Source organism: Pezoporus occidentalis, unplaced genomic scaffold, assembly GCF_034315485.1.
Source record: "Pezoporus occidentalis ecotype Australia unplaced genomic scaffold, CSIRO_AGI_Poc_V1 ctg2, whole genome shotgun sequence".
NCBI classification, from domain to species: domain Eukaryota; kingdom Metazoa; phylum Chordata; class Aves; order Psittaciformes; family Psittacidae; genus Pezoporus; species Pezoporus occidentalis.
In genome coordinates, this window is record NW_026913855.1 from 9,382,985 (window position 1) to 9,405,744 (window position 22,760).

At 39.4% G+C, this 22,760-nt stretch overlaps 1 protein-coding gene across 1 annotated transcript in view; it reads left to right on the top strand.

Annotated features, from left to right (window-relative positions):
• GMDS (GDP-mannose 4,6-dehydratase) overlaps positions 1–22,760 on the top strand; it is a 427,285-nt gene that overhangs the window by 345,880 nt on the left and 58,645 nt on the right. Inside the window, exon 9 of the mRNA XM_062617766.1 lies at positions 6,493–6,589. Coding sequence (XP_062473750.1) covers positions 6,493–6,589 — 97 coding nt within the window. The remainder of the gene's footprint in view (positions 1–6,492; positions 6,590–22,760) is intronic.

A 22,760-nucleotide genomic window follows, 5' to 3' on the forward strand; every position in this document is an offset into this window, starting at 1 on the left:
TTGCTTGTTTGGTTGTTTGGGGTCATTTGGTTTTGTTTCAGGGTTGCAGGTATTACAAAATTTTGCAGTCTGAAAAACTTATCTGGGAAATTTCCAGCAGCCCTTTCCACTATTTTAAGTGATGGCATGGCTTCCCAGTATTGCTGTACAATGCACATTTCAAAATTGGTGGAATGATGGAGTAAATGGCCAGGAAGAATGAGCAGTTGGCAGAGCTCATAGCACATCTGAGAACACAGCAAACATGTGCAGTGGCTCTTAACCATCCCTGCTTTCTGTTTTGGCAGGAAAAGTTGCAAATTTGACAGTCTTAGCTGTCAGGGTAGAGAACAGGAAGAAAAGCAATTCTGCTGCCCTATCAAACAACTAAATATATATATATATATATTTGTTTGTTTGTTTGTTTTCCTAGCAATTCACATTAACTTATACCGCTGAAAATCCAGGACTGCCTAAAAAGTCTTTCCAAGAAGATAACATAATACTCTGTCATAGCCAGTCATTAGCACATGTCAGGACTACATCTTCTAGCCAAAATAAGAGAGAGAGAAAATACTGCATTTTTGACACTAATGAAATGTACAGCTGCAATAAGACTGATTCTGCCTCTGAAATTGACTGTGAAGTGTACACAGAAGTTTATCTACCTTGTGTGGGTTTTTTCTTCTGACATTTCTTTTTCAAGGAAAAAATTTCAAATTGTATTTATATAGTCCTCTGAATCACTCAGATTCAGTTCTTTGTACTAACAGGAAAGCCTCAGAGCTACAAATATTTTCTCCCTGTAAGGATTACACTTTTTTCTTTTACTTTCCCTTCTACTTATTACTAATTAAGAAGTACTTGGGGGAAACACTTCCCACCTATAATTTGAACTACAGCAGGGTAAACGAAACAGGCAAATGCTTGTCTTGACTAATTTTCTGTCATTAATCTTATTAAATTAGAACAGGATTGCAAAGATAGCCTGAAACCACTGCAGCACTCAGAGTTCTTTGCAGAGTGCTACAAAGACTGCTGTCTGCAAATGTGGAAAGAAAAGAGAGAAAAAAAGAAAAGAATAAAAAAGTTCAAGCAATGGAAAGATTTATTGTGGTTTTATTAATCTAAAAATACATGCACATTTTTTACAGAAATATTCATTGCTTCCAGGATCAGAATTAATTCAGTAAAAATGAGTATTTTACTCTAGTCATTTGGCTCTACATACAAATTTTATCTTAAATAACATGCCAATTGGTCTTATACAAGATCACCCTAAAAAGGGGAAGTTTAGAGATAAGGTATAAGGTCTAACGAGGTGAACTACTAGCAGAAGTGGAAAAGTGGCCTCTTCAGTGACAGTGAAGGCTGAACTGAGATTGAACTGAGGAAGGAGGGGTTTACTGGTTTGTTGTGATGGTTTCTTTTTTCCCTTTACCTTAAAATGTAAGGTTGGGTTACAGAAGCACATGAGATTTGAACCATTGCTGTTAAGAATGGAAAGCCAGCGATACATCAGTAATGGTGCTGGGGGAATGTGGAAGGGGAGCCATCAAAAGTCATCATCAAAACAGCTGCTGTTTCCAGGTCTGGCCTTTGCCCACCAAAAAGTTGCTGGCTGGCCAGTGTTGTGTGTTGTATTTAACAGCTTAAGAAAATCAGAAGCTTTCAGATGAGGAGGAAGGGAACAGAATCTCATACAGAAACAGGAGGCATTTTGAAGACTGATAGTTGAAAGGAGCCCAGCCAGGTCGGTGAAGAATGCTGGCCTGGATGAACCCACACGAGCGAGGGACCTCACCTAGGCCTGCACCGCTTTTTTCAGCATTCTCACTGTAGGACATATGTTTTAGGAAGCATTTAACCCACCTCAGCTGCAGAATTAACTCTTACAGCTGAGCATTCCTTTAGTACTTTCTTATTGATACAAGGTTTTATCTGTAGGCAGAACTAATGATTGTTTCGGAATTCAAATTAAGGTTTGAAGACTGTAACAATTTATCAGATTTCATACATCATAAGAATGATGAGAGTTTCTCTAAGGAAGACTGGGTGAGAATAAAATGTGGTGTTTCACTGGAAATTCCACAAATTGGCCCCCCCCCCAAATGAAATGAAAACAATTCTCACAAATGCAGTTTGGAAAAATATCTGATTTCAGGTCAGCTGGACTGCTTTGTTTCTCTTCTAACCTCCTTTTTAAAAAAGAATAACTTAAAAAGAATTTTTAAACACATTCCTGAGGGGAAAAAAAAAAAGCTCTGAAAATGTCAAAGCATCTTTTTAGATATTATTAATAGAATTTTGTTTCAGTTTGACAGTAATGGAACTCGCTTGAAACTAAAACTTTTCTTTCCAGATTGTTTTGATTTTCACAGAAGCATTAATATTCTTTGAGAAAACATTTTCTTCTCAACACAAACTTACAATTTGGAGTAAATGGACAAGAGCTTCAAAAGATTTAAAATTAATTGAAAAAAAAAAAGAAAAAGGGAGCCTAGCATGTATTCTTTTTTTAAAATTTCACGATGTGTGGAATAACAATTTAAATTTTAGAAACTTGAGGTTGACAGTGCTGGGAATACAAGAACAACAGCAGCATTGTTTTTACCATGTTCCTTTTGTGAACAAACACTGAAGACCTGATTCATCAGAGCATTTGAAAAAAAAATGTAAGTACATCCCTCTATGATAGCATACTTGTTCTTTAGATTTAAGCATAAGATTGTGGTTAAGCAATCCCTATATCCTTGATTGCTTTGATGCATCAGAGCTGCTGGCAAGGTTGGTGGTTGAGCTGGTGGCCTATGAAGAGTCCTATTTAAAGCTTCCCTACAAAATATTACTTGCAAAAGACATTAATGGTCTGTTACATAGTGTCAGTTTTGCTGTTTATAAAGGGCCAGGACAGAATGAAGTGCTTTGGCTTAATTGTGTGTGTACCAGCACTCAGGTCACAAATCTGAGAAGTCTGCACAAATGGTATCTGATGTTAGCTGTGGAAGAAGACCATAATTTTAATGAAATTTTATTTTTAATTCATTTATTTTTCATTTTCAAATGTCAAAACATTTTCAGTTGACATGTATTTGATTTTAAAAGTGTACATGATAGTTTTGTTTTCTATAAAGAGGTTGAGCAGCTGTAGCTACTGGTGGGTTTTGAGTATTTTTTTTAAATGCTATCAGTTCTGTTTCTGTGTAAAAATCAACAAGGAGATGAAAAGCATATACTTGTTCAGTTTATCTGTGTTTTTGTGAAAGGTTTCATTTTTGGTTGATTTCTTCACATCAAAAACATATATACTTTTCCTTGTTTGCTTCTAAGTTACAGCTATTCAGACCATTTGGTCCACTGCAGTGCTTTTCCCACCCCCTCTCAACTATCCTGGCTCCCCTGTGTCCTTCCTTGCCCATCCCTCACCCCACTGCATGGATACCCTGGCTCTTCACCCTCAGAAAATCCTCTGTATCTGTGGATGTTTTTATAGCTGGAAGCTTACTGTGTTACTGAATAGTTATAGGAAATTAAAAAGAATTGGAATTTCCAGATTTGAAGAGGCAAAGGAGCATTCACCACTGCTGATAATAAGCCTTATAACAGTAGTGATCTGCAGATATGTAATTAGCCTTAAATTAAATGCAGTCCATTCCTCTATAAATCTGGAGTGTAAAAGTTCTTGCAGTGAAGAACATTTTAAATAAGTAAACTTGCACATGCATCTAAAATGTGATTAATTTTGTTTATGGAAATTTCTGAGGTAGGTAATAGTAGTGGTATCCACCAGAGCTGACCATGTCTATTGTCCTAAGCAATCCCAAAGCAACCATCTCCACCAGTGAGGCACTTGTTGTGGAAGCATAGATGCAGAGGGCATCATACCCACTTTGTCAGTAGCAACCATGTGGTCTTATACATCCTTCCCTAGCTGCAGAGCATTCTTACTATGCCCACGAAGGCATCCCATCCTTTACTTCAGTGACAGGATGAAGCTTCCCAGAGCGGGACAGGCAATGGTGTTGCTGTAGAGGCTTGTTTCCTGCAGGCTGTAGGACCAGCATTGTGTGAAAAGCCTACACAAGGCCAGCAGGTACCTACCTGCCTGGGAGCCCTGGGCTTTGACACAGGTGGGAGTCAGGGGGATCCACTCCCCAACCTCTACAAATTTAGCCCAGCCCTGATTAGCCAAACTTTCTTTACCCAGGGATCCTTTGCATTTCCCCCAAGTTACACAAGGCTATTTTCTTGCCTACTTGGGTGTCCACCCTGAGGAACAGAAAGCTGGGTAGTCCTTGTGGCTTGAGCTATCTAAAACCACAGCAACGTGAGCGTTCATTATCCATCTTCCACCATGCTCATGATCCAGGATAACCTGGCAGTTAACAATTCTGATTGCAACTTGACTATAAACTAAGGAAGGTTTCATGGGGATTTTTCCCCTTCCTTGTGGTTAGAGGAAGAGGGAAGGGGGAGTTGGTTCACTAAATGGATGTCTTGCTCCTGGTGTCAGGCTGGCCCCTACGCAATCCCTTTTATCAGCAGTATGGTGTCCACAGCTGTGAGCGCCGAGGTGCCAGGAGTAATTAGAAGTGTGGCTATCACATGCTACTTTGTTCACAATGAGAAGTACTACTTTTTCCTTGTGAACTTTTCACATTACTGGCCTGAACAGAACGGGTGGAGATTTCTTCTTAAGCTATTTCTATTGTTATATAACTTTGATAGTGACATTAAGTGAGTCTTTATTGGCTCAGCCAAGCCTTCTGGAGCCTGTTGGGTGTTAAATGGGGTTCTCTGCTCAGTGACCTCCAACAACAACTGACGTCTCCTGATCTAAGCGCTTCCTGTTGTTTTACTGGTGACGGTTAGTTTTCTATTAAGCTCATTTGAGTCCTGCACATTTTTACCCTCTGCCCTTTAAAGGGAGGGACTAATGTTAGTTTTGGCTTCTGAATGAAAACTTTGCAGTTTAGGCTTCAAACAGAGCAACTGCAAAAAGAAAGAAAGAAAATTTAAATTATAAATCATCTTTAGCATCATGGCTTGACTGTTAGCAGCTGACTTCACTGCGGCTATTATCCGTTGCAAATTATTTTAGTGTGAAGTGTTCCCAGTATCGAGCATCCTAAAGGCTTGCTAGTCATTCAAAAGCCATGAGTTGTGCTTTAAAAAATTGTGGGATTAAAAAACTAGTAATAATGCATATTTGGTATTTCCTTCTGCCTTTCAGTGTTTTAACCTTCATTGGTACACAGAGGTCACATTTTCAGACTTTCCTCTTTAGCCCTCAAGGCTAGAAACTCAAAAATGAAGGCTGAGATTGTGAAAGAATTGATGTCTTCTAGAATCTTCAAGGGGTGGAGAGGGCAGGGGATCAAGGAGAAGTCAAACCTGTGACAAAATCCTAAGAGCTTAAGAGCTAGCAGTACAATTTGTGAGTGAGAGGCAAGGGATGCTTTTCTTTCACTGCTGGCGACTGAGGCTAAATATCCTAAATCACAGTGCTGACTTAAATGACATAGATTCTACTTAAACACAAAAAAAAAGTAAAGGACTTCATAACTACACACTTTTGTGGCAAGCTGGTTCAGAGACAATGATATACACTTGGAGGTAAAAAGCAAAGAGAGGATAGAGTTTCAATCATAACTCTGGATTTTATGCATTCAATGGATTACATTTGATGCACACATGTACATTCCTACATGTGTCATCTGAACTATTTGTTTTAAAAGGAAGCATTGTCCTCAGGCTTCCAGGCTGCAGTCTGGCCTCTCCAAAGGCAGAGCTAGTTACCCACCAAACCACTTCTCTTCTGCTGCTCCCAAAATTTTAGGCCAGGACAGTTGCTAACAAAATAGATCACATAAATGACAGCAAATTGCAGGCCATTCAACACATATTAAACTAGTTTGGACAAAGTAGCTGGCTTCCAGCTCACAGGTAGTAAGTACTGTTTACAGTACAGGTATGTGAAGTGCCATGTTGAGCTAGAACTGAAAACTCAAGAACTGTTTTGTTTTGGTTTTCCTAGTTAAGCGCAAATTAAACTATGCAGCTTAATGCTGTTCAAAAAGGGCTTCATGTCCATAAAATTAACAGATTAAGGAGTTCCTGAAAGTATTGGCCAAAATACAAGAATTAAAAATATTTTAAGAAAACAACTTTGAACCAAGCCACAAATGGAAATACTCACTGTCACATTTATTTGCAGATACATGAGACATTTGAAATCAGGACATTTTATTTTCCCCTAGCATTATGTATTTAATTTTGAAGTCCTGCATTTGAGACCTTCCACTGAATCAAAAACCAAAACAAAGAGACTTCAAAAGCCATTGTTGCTCCATTCAAGTCTAAACTCTGCCTTTGTTCCTATAGCTAATGAGTTTAGACTGTCCTGCAGGGAGAATTGACACCAGCCTCAAGTAAATGAAAGCAGGCCAAATGTTGGTAAGATCAGAGCACTAAAGTAATTATGGGTTCATTAAATGTTTATCTTCTTTACAGGTGGGAAGGGAAGAATGAAAATGAAGTAGGACGATGCAAAGAGACTGGCAAGATTCATGTGACAGTCAATCACAAGTACTACAGGCCAACTGAAGTGGTAAGAAAACGCCTCTCTCAGCTTTGCAAATGAATAATCCAATCACTCAGCCAATAAATTGCTGCATTTGGCCAGCAGTCTGTGAAAACGGCTTAATTGCGCTCCTGCTGCCAGCTTTTAAAGCTCTAAATTAGCCTGCTTGTTGGCCCCCTCACAGCCAGCTCCCTGGGAACAGGCAGGCAGGCAGGCAGGATTGGTTTGCCTTGCCCTGTCACAGAGACATGACTCTGCTTCAGTCACCCTCTCTGAACGGCAGAGGGGATTCTTAGGGGGGTGAAACGTCATCTTCTGGGAAACAAAGTGTAAAACAACTTCTTGTTCCTTCTGGTCTTGAATGGATATGTGGTCATCTCTCCTCCAGCTGCAAAAAGGGAAAGCAGAGGAAGATGGGTACTAATAGGCTTGGTTTTTAAAGTGTCTGTGTCTTCATGACAGTATTTCAACTCCGTATCATGAGTATCTGCTGTTCAGCTTAGGTCTTTGTAGCTGTGGTTACCCATTTTAGAAGTGCATGTGTGCTTTGTTTTCTTGGGTGCTTTGCCGGCAGGACCAAGCCACTAACCCCTGTGCTCAAATGTTAATGATCGTGCTGGGAGAGGAAAAAAAAAAACACCAAAAAGACCCAATAAAACCCACCAAAAAGAAAAACAAAAAACCGAACAAACCATACCCTAGTAATTCCAAGTCAGGCAGGATGGTAGCAGTGCAGAGATGATCGATGCAGGACACAGGACAGAGCCTGGTTTCTGGACACAGGGAACAATAGCCCCAGTTGTACGTAGTGGGAGTGGGTGTGCCCAGGAAAGGATGTTCTCATCTCCTGGGGTGGGGGATACCAGTCCCACTGGCTGTCAGTTCGTCTATTCAGAAGTGCTGGCTTTAGCTGCCTGATTCAAGCAAGGTGTGACAAGACAGGCACAGATTGCAGGGTGGGAGTGGGGAGTTGCGTGTGTGGAAGTGGACATGGGTTCTAAAGTGGAAATTCAAGGGGGGGAATAGACTTTCATGTTATGCATAAAAGGGCTGGGCCCTGTATCAGAATCAAACACTAGGAAGTCATTAAGAGCTGTCCATCATTCTGGCTTTGTTGAGGTGTCAGGATGATAAGGAGGACACAGAGACAAAAGGACTTGCCAAACAGGAAAAGGACACTTGACCCAACAAGTCTGTGCTTTGTGAGACCCACTTTCCTGCTTTGTCATACCTCTTACTGACAAGTACATATTCACTCCTCAAAAATCATGGGTAGTACATAGCTATTCTGAAACCCTCACTGTAGCTGCACCTTATTCATGTGCTCAGACATTTTCAGCTGAAATAGTGAATCTGATGTTTATCTAAAATTATCTGGTGTGTCATAGGCCACCTTCCCTTGGGCTCCATCTCTGTCTTCCATTGCCCCTATCTTGCTTTGTGTTTAACACAGCCCCTACTTGGATCCTTTGGAACCCAAGAAGGCCATGAAGCTGCTCAAGCATGATCCAGGTAGAAGCACAAAATGGGGTTAGAAGTGCCTTTGTCTTAAGAAACACGGAGATGAACTGTGAGCAAATTCCTCTATGAAAAGATGTGGCATCTACTTGCTGCAATAAAAGTTTCCTTTTTTGAAGTATCTCAGGATGGGTAACCAGAATACCTTTTTTTTTTTTTTTTAATTCTGTTTTTAATTCCTTTTCCTCATTCCTTTCTTCCATCAATTCCAAAGGCAGGCAAACTTCAGTGTGTTTCAGTCAGGGAATCACATCTGTGCAATTCCAAAATACCATATCAAAATCCAATCCATTCCAAGAAAGTGAGGAAAAGCAATGGCAGAACTGAAACAGACTCACAGCATGTGTCCCCTCCCACCATGCTCACCGAGACCACTGAAGGCAGGAAAACCTCAGGCTGACATTTTGGAAGGAGGCTTAGCCAGATCAGTTAGCAGGAATTCTGCTGTTGAATCTCAGCTAACACAGAAAATCTGATGTTCAGATGCTCATGTCTTCTTTGGAAACGTTTCTGTCTGTCTGTCTGTCTCTCTAAAATTAAATATGGTATTCTGAAAAGTGAAAATAAATATCATCTAATCTTGTGTACAGTCAGTTCTGACAGTGCCAATACATTTATTTGAAAACACATTTGTTTTCTTCAGTTAGTGATCCCTAGGGTCAAGGCCTCCCATTGAAAAGCTTAGCTGTACTGAAGAAGAAACCTTGAAATGTGAGACTGTCTTCTGGTCCAGCTAAGTAGACCCTTTGCATGCCTAGACTAAATCTCTTCACTCTACTTTTGACTGCCTTGGGGCCCCCTGATAGTTACTGGTCCTGGGAATTGTTCTGCTAATGCTTCTAATGCATGTCTCTCTCCTTCCCTCCTTGGATCTTGCCAAGTACAAGCCAATTGGTACTATATCTTTCAGCTTCTATTGAATTCCTATCAATATCTTTTCTGATCATTTTTTAATTGTATTTGGAGACTCTAGCCTGCTGCAAGGATTGGGGAGAAATCATTACTTCTGTCTTTCTTAAAATCAGCAGTTTCTCACAGAAGCTTCATGACAAGTTTGCTAAAAAGCAAACTGCTGAACTTGATACAGTGTGAAAGATGCTTTCATACATTGCGCAGGCTTTTTTAGCACATGGCTAGTAAGGTCATACTTTATACTCATTTGCTGCCCTCAGTATAGAAAGATAAGTTTCTACAGCAGTTTAATCACCTGTAAAATGTAGATACTTTAGAAATCATCTCACTACTCTTTTCTATTTTTGGTGCAATCAGAACATTCATATTGTAGGTAGGCTACTTATCTATACTTGGATTTAAATAATCTATTTGGTATTTACAATGAATTATATGAGAATTAATTTTAAATTTCTTTTAAAAGTTAAACCTGAAATTCAGTGAGACATCTCAATCAGTTGGAAACAAGCAGCCCTGCAGCACAGGATGTCGGAAATACCAGGTCTCTCAACCCCTGAAGTTGGGTAATTTTTGGAGAATTAGGGCCCGTCTTTAATTTTCTTATCTTTCCGCAAGATAATTACTGTTCATTTGTATGCAGAAATTTCCCTCTAAGAATTGCACAATTGCTTCTAATCAAATTTTGCCCGTTAAGGTGTTTGAGTAAAATTACCTCTTTTATTTTTGCATGTAGATATTAAGCTAACAGTTCTACAGGAACTTGCTTCATTTCATTGCCCTTTCCTGCAACAATGAAGATTAACTCTAGGTCTCACTGGTCTGTCCTATCACCAAAGAATTTAAGATGTATATATCTCTCAGTTAGGAGTTTATGTTACTTTTTAAAAGGAACAAAAAAATCTTTCAACCATATCTAAATACTGTTTTTTCTCTGAATCTAATGCTCTGCATGTGTTGCAGAGAATTCTTCCCCTTGCTTCCCACCTGTTTCTGTAGTTGTCATACAGCTTGCCTAGGATAGGAACTGCAGGTTGTATTCATGCATCACATTTGCTGTGGGCTGGTGTGGCTGTAACTCTGAGGATGTACATACATCAATGCAAATTTTCTTCCTTTAAGCAAGCCCTGGAAACTCCGTCAGAATGTGATGCTAATATTTAAGCCTTCATCTGGCCTCTTATTATTCTTCAAAGAAAAAAGGGCATTCTAACTTCTTCTTCCTTTTATTATATGCCTTAAGCAATTAAACATTTTTCTCCCAGGTCTTTCTAGCACTGATATAAATTAAACTCCATGTAATGGTTAGGAGGAAAAATTTGTGACAGTGTAAAAAAATTACTCATTCCTCCTGGAATCGTTTCCTTAAAAGTGCTCTTTCTAACTCCTGAGAAGTTCTGTATCCCTCCCAAATAGGTTGTTTGCTTTTCAAATTATTGTTTATTGTATCTAAAGTATCTACAGATATTTATAGCTACAGATAATTGTATCAAAATTATCCACATGGATAGATGGATAGATAGATAGATAGATAGATAGATAGATAGATAGATAGATAGATAGATAGATGAAGATGACATTTCCCAAATTTTCTGTGTGACACCTACACTAAACTTTACATCTTTACTTATAGAATCATAGAATAGTTAGGATTGGAAAGGACCTTAAGATCATCTAGTTCCAACCCCCCTGCCATGGGCAGGGACACCTCACACTAAACCATGTCACCCAAGGCTCTGTCCAGCCTGGCCTTGAGCACCACCAGGGATGGAGCATTCACAACCTCCCTGGGCAGCCCATTTCAGTGCCTCACCACCATTACAGTAAAGAACTTCCTCATTATATCCTCACATCCTGCACTTTACTGAATTTGCCTCAGTTGCCCTTTTTCTCGTCAGAATTAAGAAGAATGGCTTTAAATTTCAGTCTCTTCAGATGTTTTTTAAAAATTCAGCTCTATGTTTCCTGTGTTTCGTAGGATTCCAGCTAAAATTCCTTGGGGCATATCACATTCTCCCAAAGTCAGCTTTCTTAAAGTCGAAAAGATTTCTGAATTCCTCTAAGTGTTCCTGCCCTAAAGAGCATTTAGAGTCTAACGAAACCATGATCACAAAACCCTCAATGCCATGCACTTCTACTTTAGTTTTCATGCAAGCTTCATTTCCTACTTTTAAGTTCAGAGCCGCCTGTGACTGTAAGCCGTTCAGATGTCTGCACAAGGAAACATGTGCTTCCCTTCCTCAAGAATCTTTTTGCTCATCAATGTCAATATGTGGCCTGTATTAATACTCCTGAAAATTAAATGGGAGCATTCGAGGAAGAATAATCTTCAGATGCCTTTCCTGTCTACTTTCCTCACTAGCAGTCAACTGAAGAAGTTGTCATAATTCTGACAGTCTTATCTGTTTTTTTTTTTTCCTCCTTGGTCTGAAAATATATGTCAACATCTTAAAACTACTGCGTTGGTAAGTGATTACCTCTGTTGTCCTTAATTCTTCTCCAAGCTGACTTTGCTGCTGTGTCAGCCAAAATGTTTCTATCTTTCCCTACTTTAAACTCGGCATTCTCTCTGCATTGCTTTGCCACCCTCTTCCTTTTATTTGTCCCTCTTGTTAATAATATATGCTGTAGATTTTATTTGTTTGTTTTAGTTAAGGCCTTACGTATCAGGCATTTCAGAGGTATCTCTGAAAACATACATGGCAAATTCAGCCAAGTGAAATAATGATTAGTAGTAACTTGTCATTGTGTAGCATTGACAAAGCACTGAGCACTTAACATACTTTAAATGTTTCTCAACAAGCATGTGAAAAATGTTTGTTTTTTTTAAAAAAAAAAACAGTATTACTGTGTTTCTGCTTCTGAAACACATATATGGCAGAGCAGAGCAGACAGAATATGCTGTTTGAGTGAGATCATGAGGCAGTGACAAAGTTAGGAGGGAAGCCTGATGACTTTGTACTCTGCTGCCATTCCTAATGGACACAACCACCCCTCCACAGGGAGCTTTCTACTTTTTTTATCTCACCCTCATTTTGCTCATCTTTGTTATTCCTTAGAGGATAGGATGATCATTTTTTGCTATTAGGTTTTTCCTCTCAATATGTCACTAAACATGAGAAGCTTCAGCAGGCTTATGTCCAGTCTTGCTCACTATCTTGTTTAATCCTCTTAACAGGCTCTTAGCAGGAGGCCTAGCTTACCTCCTTTCTTGTGGAAGCAGATACCTAATATGTGCCCCTCCAACACTCCCACACAGATTTCTGATTTTTTGCTTCATAACTACCCCATTACATCAGTATTAGACAGCCTCATCCAGTAAAGGAATCCCTCTGGACACCACTGTTTGCAGTCCTCATATGCTGTGCCTTACTCAGTTGCTTCTCTTTGCGTCATCCTGCTCCTCCTCTGCTGTGCCTCCAACAGAATATTTCTCTGGCAACTTCTACAGCTGGCTGTGTTCCCCTTCCTCCTTCACCACCTCTTTCGCTGCTGTCATTCCTGAGGTTTTGAAACCAGCCATGTGTCATCTGTGACCTTCACATCTTCATTGATCTTTCTGAGAACAGCAGCCTGTTTCTCTGAGTCTGCTTTCTAATCCCCTAATACCGCAACTATCTGACAAGACTAGCCAGAGGAAGAGGGTGTCCTCACCTCCTGGGGTCTGAGTTGGAGTGCTTTTGCACCCTGGGTGTTGCACCATATGTTCATTTACAAGATCAGTAGTTTTTCTTCAGAAATGTTGGGATTAGCTGAAGAAATCTCTTACTGACTTTGGGCAATGCAATTTTCCACTCTGGGTGGGTAAAGAGATTGCAACCCTCTTGAAAAGCTAAGGTGTAAAGATAAAACTGTCATCCAGGCAGAAAGGTTGGTGGATTTAATTCATTGCTCATTTTTCTAAATGCCGTTGACACATAGCAATTAGTGGCAATCTTGGATGTGACAGATCCAGGCTCAACTCCTGAAAACAGATTTTTAAATTAAACTTAGGTGACTGGAGGATTAAGGCTGAGGCAGAGGTGAATGAGGATAGGAGGCTGTTTACCTCCTTAATTAGGCCCTGATTCAGCCAAGCATCCAAGCAAGTGCTTCACTTCAAGGGCATGAATAGTTAATAGGGACAGTTTCCATACTCGGAGCTAAGAGTGTGCTTACGTGCATTGCAGCATCTTAATATGAAGTAAAGCAATTCATCTGTGATGGGAACTGAAATGGTCAGACACTTGTGCCAGCTGATTATTCTTGTTTGCCTGCCCCATCATACATGAGCTCAGAATGCAGGAGCAGAGATGCTGAAATAGCTCAAGACAATTTCTTTAACCAGGTTCTCTTAGGGTGGCTCTGCAGGCAAGGGATTCAACCAAGTTCATGCAGTTTGTAGTTTTAATCAACTGCTCCTGCAGTGACGTTTCCTGCCCTTAATTCTCTGTTGCCTTCCTGGCAGTGGGGGGTCTTGCTGCCCCCTCTTCACTTATTCATGTTTATTCATGCACAGAAAGTCTTTCTTCATCTCACTTCTTATCCTCTTGCCTCCCCCTTCTCTTGGCCTGCCATTTGGCCTCCTCCTCCTCCTTGTTATCTCTTTCTGTTGTCACACCCTCATCTGGACCATCCCTTGTTTTCTTATCACTGGCTGTCCTATGCCTGTCCCATACAAACACTCCCTGTGCTCCAGCAGATGTGGTAGGAAATGCAAAGCCTCTGAAAAGAAGTCATGGGGGTGGGATAAAGCCTGGAGCAGGCAAAAGCTATGACAGAAGTCCAGGCTCAAGCAGCACCAAAGACACATTTGTCACTACTGCCAAGTTTTCCCTCCTACCAGTGGTCTCTACTGCCTACAGCCTATTTCTTATTCCTACACAAGATCAGACATTCAAAAGAGCTAATCTGTGGTTCAGACCACATTTTGGAGTGCCCAATGAGGCTGGAATTGTGGCAGAGTGTCTCAGCACAAAACTGTTCCCACCAGGGATTTCTGAAGACCTTGGAGTCAGAGGTGGTTGAGGTCACTTGCAGACCTGATTGCTGGTTCACATTCAAAAGTGGAAGCATGTCTGAAGATCTGTCTCCCTTTCAGAAGCTGTTTATTTTATTTTACAATGGGATTTTAAAAGTCAAGGAATACGTTAACAATATTGTTCACATTTTGACTGTTTCCCACCTCGTTGTAACCTTTTCTTTTAAGTGTGCTGTGCCAACTCAACTCTTGCAATAGTTTTAGAATGGCAGCACAGAACCTTGAATGACATGATTTATATGAAAATAAAAATGGCTTTTGAATACAGAGGATATGAGACAGAGGTGAGGTTTCCTTCAACAAATCTGGCATTAAGGGCTAGACTCCTGTCTAATTTCTCCAGCCTTCACAAGGGCTTGCCTGCCTTCAGCTGTTTGTGTTTTAGTTTATGGGTGAGTGGGTGCACAAAGGAAGATGACATCCAGAGTCTGTTTATGTGCTGCTGAGTGTGGATCGACAGATGCCTTGACATTAGCCTTTTCAGCATGAGGTCTTCCAGTGACTGGTATGCTGGGGCATAACTGTCTTGAGCCTGAGTATGCCATGACACCTAATGCTTTTTCCTGCTTGAAAGGTGGTACTTCGAGCCACTGATTCTCAAAACCCTGTACCACCTCCTACAAAGTATTTATCAGTGTTACTTTGGTGCTGCTGAAGACGTTATCAGAGTGAATGAATTTGTCCCTCTTAGAGACGCCCCAGTGCAGTGTGAAAGGACCATATGGACCAGGCTAGGAGAAATGCAAAGGTAGGCAGTTCTGAGGAAGCAGACGGGTTTGGGGGTTTGTCTCCAAAAGCTTACATTTCATGTTTTTCAAGTGTTTCACAGTCCAAAATTGACAGTAGGTTTCTTTCACTTTCTTCTTTTAGTTCTTTAGTTATTTGAAATTTATTCTCCTAGAAAATGTGCAATGTTTTCACTTTACCTCTGAACAAAAAAATCTCCAAAACTATTCTACTAAAAAAAAAAAAGGAAAAAAGGAAAAAAAGATGGCTTTTAAATTTTTTTCAGGTGTAGTCAGGCTTTCTCTTAGATTGACCTTAGAGGTCTTCTGCCTCCCCTATAAAATCCACAAGAGGTTTTTTTCAGACTCACATTTCTGTCCTTCACCATTTACACTTTCTCTCAATGGGGCAAATGGTTGAAAGGAAGTGAAGATTTGGAAGTGGTTGTTTAAAAAATAAATAAGCCTTCACCTTTCCCCTCTATCACCTTTAGAGTCATCATTTATAAATTAACAGCTTCATGATGGAGGCATGAAGAGGTGGGACTTTTGTTATTGTTGCTCCCTGGGATGATAATGTTGATGAGTACTCAACCACTGTCCTTATCTTCATGTCTCATTTTTGCATGACACTAAAAACTTGTAACAATGATTCTGAGCTTATCACAACTTGAAAGCATTTTACATTATTAATTATTTTTAATATCCTTAATAATAATATCCTTTTATAATATCCTTTTTAATATCCTTAATACTTCCACAGGAGACCTTGTATGGTTGAGTTGCAGGGAAAACTGAGCCTTTTAGATCTAAGCAACTTTTAGAAGTTGCTTGGGTTTGTTGGGTTTTGGTTGGGTTTTTTTTGTTACTGAATAAAACCCTAGAAAATTATGTTTGTGGCATAAGCATCTACAGTACTTGACATGAACCAGGAAATGGATCTTCATGCCCATCTTGGATGCTCCCCAAATTGTCTGATGTCCCAGCTGGATGGGTGAAAGAGGAGACAGTAATTATCTGCAGGGCAGAGGAGACTTAAACATTAAAGAGCTTTATACCTAGGATAAGCTGGAATTTTTGCTCATTCCTCACATATAGTGTCTGAGCTCACCAAAGCAGACAATATGAAAAATATTAACAGGACTCAAGAAGACATTAGTAATAGATTAAGTGCATGCCTCCTTTACAAGGCTTTTTTTTTTTTCTTGGGTTTTTTTCCTTTCAGCCAGAAAAGTCTAAAGGTGAGTAGGTGAAGTCAATTTTAATAATTCACAGACGATAATACATCTATTTCTCACTTGACAGAGCTAGTGTTTAAACTATTAGCATTGTCTGGCATAACATAAAACAGGATCAGTCACTCATCCCTTTGAAACCTCTAACCTAGCCTCATTTAAATTTCTTCCTTCCAGCTTTGCCAGTACATTTTAATAGTCTTAGAAGAGCTCTCAGCTGACTTGTGACTTCAGACTTTATCTGCTGGGTTGTGGTTAGGAGTGGAGTAAGACAGCACCATTCCTTGTCAGCTTTTTCTGTATGCAATGACACAGAAATCTCAGTGCTACAGATAGCCATTAAAATTCAAAACAGACCACTTGACTGCTGAACAGGAATGAGTTTTTAAATCAGGTTTTCTTTTGGAACACTATTCTGTAATTCTTGCCTTTTTTTCCTTCCTTCAAATTGCTGAACTGGTATGACTTTGCAGTCATGCTTTGTATTGAATAGCTGTAAGGGGAAAGGTGGATTAGCAATAATGAAAACAAAAAGATGTGTTTTAAAATATGATGCCTGCCTGTTTTTTTTACAGTAATCTGTGAAAGTAAAGTTCATGTTTATAATTCACTACATCTGTTACTGTGTTAGTGCTCTGCAGACTTTAGTTTTACAAATTTCCAGATTGGATGACTAGGAGTTGAATTGCTTTTGTTTTTATTTTTAATTCTGTTTGGTCTATAATATACTACACTTCCACCATCTGATTTAGAAAGCAAAAACATATATTAAAGCTTCTTTACAATAACAAAGACTTCTGACTAAAGCAATTGGCTCCCACTGTAGTTTTCCCTTAGATAACAGTTGTAAATTTCCAAACCTCTAATCTTTGGCAGCATTTCCCTCTTGATCTTAGTTTCTGTTTCCATGTGTTAGGGGAGATTAAAAAGTAGGTTATGAAGGTGAAATTGGAACCAGAGGAAATGTGAAGTTTTAGGAAGAGCTCAGGTGAGTGATAGGGCCAAGTTTGCTCTGTGCACTGTTTTCATAGCTATGAAACAAAGCCGAGTGGGGCCTCTTCTTATACTGCAATGTCACCACTGATCGCATGTTGTGACATTCGCTCCTCACTCTAAATAATTCTTCTGTAGTGCTAATCCTATAAGGTTACCACAGTCTTTTATCTTACACATAGTTGGCTGAAAGGGCTTGCAGATGAGTATCCAAGGTAGTATTTAGGTGTTTTTCCTGACCTTTCTTTCTCTGTCTTCTCCCCAGGTTGCTTGTTGGTCTTATCACTGTATTTCACATATTTGTTAGGTGCCTTCTGGATGGCTTCTAGGCTTAAAATAAAGACCAAAATTAATCTTGACTGATGAAATGAATCCCAAAAGAATCAGGCAGCTCAGGCACTGTAAACAAAAAGTTGGCATGATTAAAATCTGACTAGCCCTAAAGGTAAACCACCCACCTCTATAATAATTCAATAGCTGAGCGGCATAATGAATGCAAGGGGAAGGTGGACGCGGGAATAAAAACAGAAACACAGGAAAGTTCATTATTCACAACAGTAAAGATTCACAACAGCAAAGACTTATGTGCACTTGAAGAACAGCCAAAGGGAGTTTGTGATGGATGACAGGCAGTTTGTGTGCTGGAAAGCTCACAAGAAGTATTCTTAGTTTTGCCTTCTAGTATTAGCGACCGCAATTAGTTCTACTTTGGCTTTACTGCTGAATGGAGTTTAAAAAAAAAAAAACACACAATATGATTGACTTAATTAAATTCTTGAATATGGCTTTGTGAAGGATTTTCTACTCCAGACTAATGCCTGGAACAATTATCTTTGATACCCTTGATAGCATAGCTTACTATGACTGAGAGTACCCTGGGTGCAAACATCTGCATCAAGCAGTTACTTCAGCAAGTGATTCGCTTTCAGAGGAAGAAGGGGGAAAACTTGGAGAAACTTTGTGTAGGTACATAGAAGTTGATGTACTTACCATGTTTTTTGTGAGTATCACCATTATATGCCAGGTTTCATCAAATGGGTGTTTTGTACATTGACATACATACAACTGACTGGAAGGTTTACAGCACTGGGACAATATAGACAGCTGACATTCATGTATCTGGGTATGACTCCATCCCTGGCAGTGTCCAAGACCAGGTTAGTCAGGGTATTGGGCAAGCTCGTCTAGTGGGAAGCACCCAGGCCCATGGCAGGGGCATTGGAACTAGGTGATCTTAAGGTCCTTTCCAGCCCGTTCTATGATTCTGTGACTTACCAGGACTTAGAGCTAGCAGGGACCATTTAGAAATGTGACAAGTGGTTGGAGACACTGTTGCTTTTGGTTGGGACTGCCAAGAATTGTCCCATTTGTGGTGATAAGAGGAAAGTGCTGAAGGTATGTGCACAGTGGTTGGAGGGATGCTATTAATAACTCATTGTCTGCACACCAATGAATGTCAGTGACTGCTAGAGGCAGAAAGAGCTAAATGCCTTAGATGTGAAGGCATCCTTGGTTTGTGTATCAACTTCCTCCTTGTTACTGACTACATTTTTTGCTGTAAAGCCTAGAGAAGTTGCGTTGTCCCTCTGGTCTTCCAGTGTCTTTTTTAACTGCTGAGGACCCAGCTTGACACTGTTTGCAGTTGCCAATGAACAAAACTTCAGAAGACATAATAGATCAAGAATGCAGTCAAACACTGGGTTAAGGGTTTCTAAGGGATTCCGTGTAACCTGTCAAAGACTGTTTCTTGACATGCTTTATCAGATATACCACACCTGTGTCCCTCTTCCAAAAGCCATCAGTAGATTGTTGAGGCAGAAGAATAAACTTTATATCAAGTTCCTCTTCAGGAAGATGTTCATTTTGGACCAGGATTCAAAGTGAATGAATATGCAGTTAGAACTTTTTGAGTTTCCCTTTCATTTATTGATATCAACTAGACAAATTTTGGCCTTCTCATATTAAGTACTCTCGTATTAAGTAAGAATTTACAGTGATCTCTGTAGAGAGGCATCTCTGTAGAGAGGCACTTTGAAGAAAGGCATTCTATTGATATAAATTATTTTAGCATAGCCTTTATATATTGAAGAGATTCCTGGATAAGGAAAGGGAAGGTTAGACTTTTCTGTAAGGATACCAAATTAAACTGTAATGCAAGTGGGAAGAGATGACTTGACAATGCACTGGTGGAGGTAAACGGACTCGTTTCTGTGGAAAGGGTGTTGACAAGCAGTGATTTTTGGGAAGTCTCCAGACAGAGTCCAGACACTGACTTTAGGGATTTAGACAACATAAAAACGATTATTAACAAAAAAAAAAAAATAATTGCATCAGCTGGGCCTGAAGTTTTTTCTTTTTTTTTTTCACATACTTTTGTTCTATTAAACATTTCCAGAAACACTTGTACAGTTAAGCCTAGCACTGTGCAAAGGACTAATATTCTTGTTTGATAAACAGTTCCTGTGTTGCTTTTGTGTCAATTCAAGTACATTTCAGCTGCAAGTTTTGGCTTCTCAAAAAAAAAAATACATAAAGCCTTGAGCCCGATAGACCTCATGTGGACCTGAACTAAAATGATTGTGTCATGTTGATGAGTGGCCTTGCGCATTCACTTGGCCTTAGGCATAGATATAAAGGTGGCTCCCTCCAAAACTAAGTTCCAGGCATGCTGAAAAATCATCTGCTTATGTTCCAGATATTGTTTTGCTTTGGTTTGTTCTCATCCCCCCAAATTAATTTTTATTTTGCCTAATAAGGTGATGCTTTGGAGAAGTGTACTGTTTTGTTTCTTGGTTTTTGCCTCCTCCACAAAGCATCCTATTGATGCTGCTGCAATGAAAGCAGATTCCTCTTTTTGTAATTTCAGATCCCTCCTGAAAACTCTTGTTGCCCTCAAAAATCACTATACTAGTGGTGTGCTATGACTTCTTATTCATCCTGATGACCACTGTTTATTGTTGTCTTCTCACATTGCCCTGTATCTTTATTTATTTGTGCTCTGCTTCATGTGCTCAGGGCATGTACATGCAACTTGACCGAATGAGTTAGGTTGAGTAAAGGAAAAAAAATCTAGTCACAAGAGTTTGAAATACTTCAGTGCAGCAAAAGCAGGGAAAATGAGTTCATATAAAACTCTGTCATGGTAGCAGTATGGCTTTATGCTGTTAGCTAGTAGTGTACAATATGGCCTTGGACTACGAACATTTTGTGCAAGAAAGTTTCTTTTCATCCTGGTTTGCAGCACAGCTATAACAGGAAGATCATTGATGTTGGAAGAGGGTTTTGGACACTAACTGTAATAATTACTGTTATAGCTTTGCAAAGATTTTAGAGACATATGTGGGAAAACATTTATTACATCTGTTAAGATTCTGACCCATAAATTCAGACTTCCACCTGCATACAACAGCTGAAGCAAGCATACCAAACCTAGCACTGGCTCGGTAACAAGACACCTTTTCAGTGACCTGAGACCCAAGGAGCTCATCCTCTTACTGTAAACTCCTTGGATACCATCTTTAAATGTTTTACAGTATGTTTATTAGTACTTACCACTCTTCAGTGGGTCAATGGAAGCCTGTTCTGAAATTTTAGGCCTTTTTTCTTTGCTTTAGAGCTTCAAATTAATGATCTGCAACTGTAAACTCACATATTTGTTCTGACACATTTTTTAAATATAAAGCTCTTGTGTGTCTGCAGTTAAAGGAAGATCCAAAGAAAATGAGAATATCTGGCACTCTGGTCTCCACTATCAGCTCATTAGCCAATTTTATACATTTTATCTTCATGCGGAAAAAATGTTATTTATCTTCATGTGGAAAATATGACATAGTGGCTTGTTGGCTGTAGCTTACAAGTGTTATACTGGTAACTGCGTTACTACAAACTTAAAACCGGTGCGCATTTTCAGCAGTTGCAAAGTATCCACAAACATTCCTGGTGGTGACTTTAAAAAGAAGTATTTTATATTCAAAATTACTAAAATATAGGAGATGTGGTTTCATCTAGCCCTTATATAGATAGTATGCCACCTGTCTTTTTCTTCTTTCAAAAAGATGCAGTTAAGTGTCTCATAGATCCAAATAGACCCATCCTGTAATTTTTCTACTAAAAACAGAAAATTCAGGGTTAGGGATCAGATGGCTTTATGTCACTTATTTGCTGTATCCCCTTGGGTGAGTTATATACACTTTCTGATGCTAAAGACTCATTGTATACAGAGGTTGGGAACTCATTTTCATTTACATTGTGACCTTCCTAAAGTTCTACATTAAAATAGGATTTACAGGAGAAGCTTATTGTTATTATTAAACTACTTGAGGGAAGGCTCAGGTATCAGCTTAATTCTGCTAGTGGCACATGTTATATAGAGAGTGTACTCTATTTTTGCAGGGTTGAGGCTTCTCTCCTGTCCTGGTTTTACTTACCATGTCCTTGAGTGCTGGGTGACTATACTTCTTTATGGAGATACAGTGTTACCATACATTATTATTCTCCCTAACCTTCCACTTAACTCTGTGCTGTGATCATCTAATCACCCATCTTCCTAGATCATCATTAGTCATTCTAGTATTTTCCTTCCTCTTTCCCCACAATTGTCTGTTCTACCTTTTCAAATTTAGACATTGCATTTTTACTCAGTTACATCTCATCAGAGCTAAAATATTTCTGCATTACTTAACACTTCTTTTTTTCCTAAAATAAATATGGGACTCTTGCCCCAGAAGACAAATTCCCTGCTCCTGTTATTCCCTAGCATCTACTGCTGCTCCCTGCTTTTGCTGCCCAGCTAGCTGAACATGCAAGTGTCTTCTTGGTTTTTTTCTACAGAAACAGAACTTTAGGCTTTATTCTAAATGGCTTTCAAAAAGATCCCCAAGAATCCCAGGTTGTGCTTATCCAGAACAAAGGCAAAAAAAGCACATGCCTGGAAGTACTCTACAGGCAAAAAAAAAGGTGAGAGAGGCCAACTTTTTGATCTTTTTTTTTTTCTTCTCAGATATTAGTAAGTGAAACAGAACTTGATTTTGTGTTCATTCTTGATGAGATGCATGTGCTGTGCACATACGTGTGCTTGCTTGCTTTCTCTTCTCTGTTTAAACCCCATTTAAACAGTGCTCAGTGACTGCTGGGAGTTGTAATCCATGTGTAACTCTGTCATGAGGCAAACACCAGCTGGAGGGACGGCTCTACAGAGCGGTCTGCAACCAGTTGAGTTGCTGAGGAGTCATAAAAAAGGAAAAAGGGGTTCATGAGAACTCCGTCAGTGCCTTTTGGAAAGTGTTTCTTACACTCTCTTAAGAACTACAAAGTCTGTATCTTGTACAGTTTCTTATGCTTAGCCACGGACAAGATTGCAAACAGAAAATTACGGAACTTCACAGCCAAATCAGTACTTTCTCAGATTTGTTTGACAAGGTATTTCACACAGCTTCAAAGCAGACTGCAAGCACCTATAAAAATCTGCTGTTCACTACACAGAAAGAAAAACAAAATCTTTTGCTTTTTATCGAAGGAAATTTTTTTTTCCCCTGCCAGAATTACCAATAATGTGAATATTTCTACTTGGTTCTCTATTTCTGATGTGTATTTCCGTTACCCATCTCTAAAATCCCTGTCTGAGTGTATTTGAAGAAGGTTATCTCAAGAAGCACAGATGTTTGGAAGTTTACCATTCTTTTAATTAAATAATGTGTTAGGGTATATTTATAGCTTTGCTGATTCAGAGCCATAGGTTAACAGCTCCTGTACTCCAATGCTATTGAGTAATTTCCCAGAGCGCTATCCTAACACTTCTG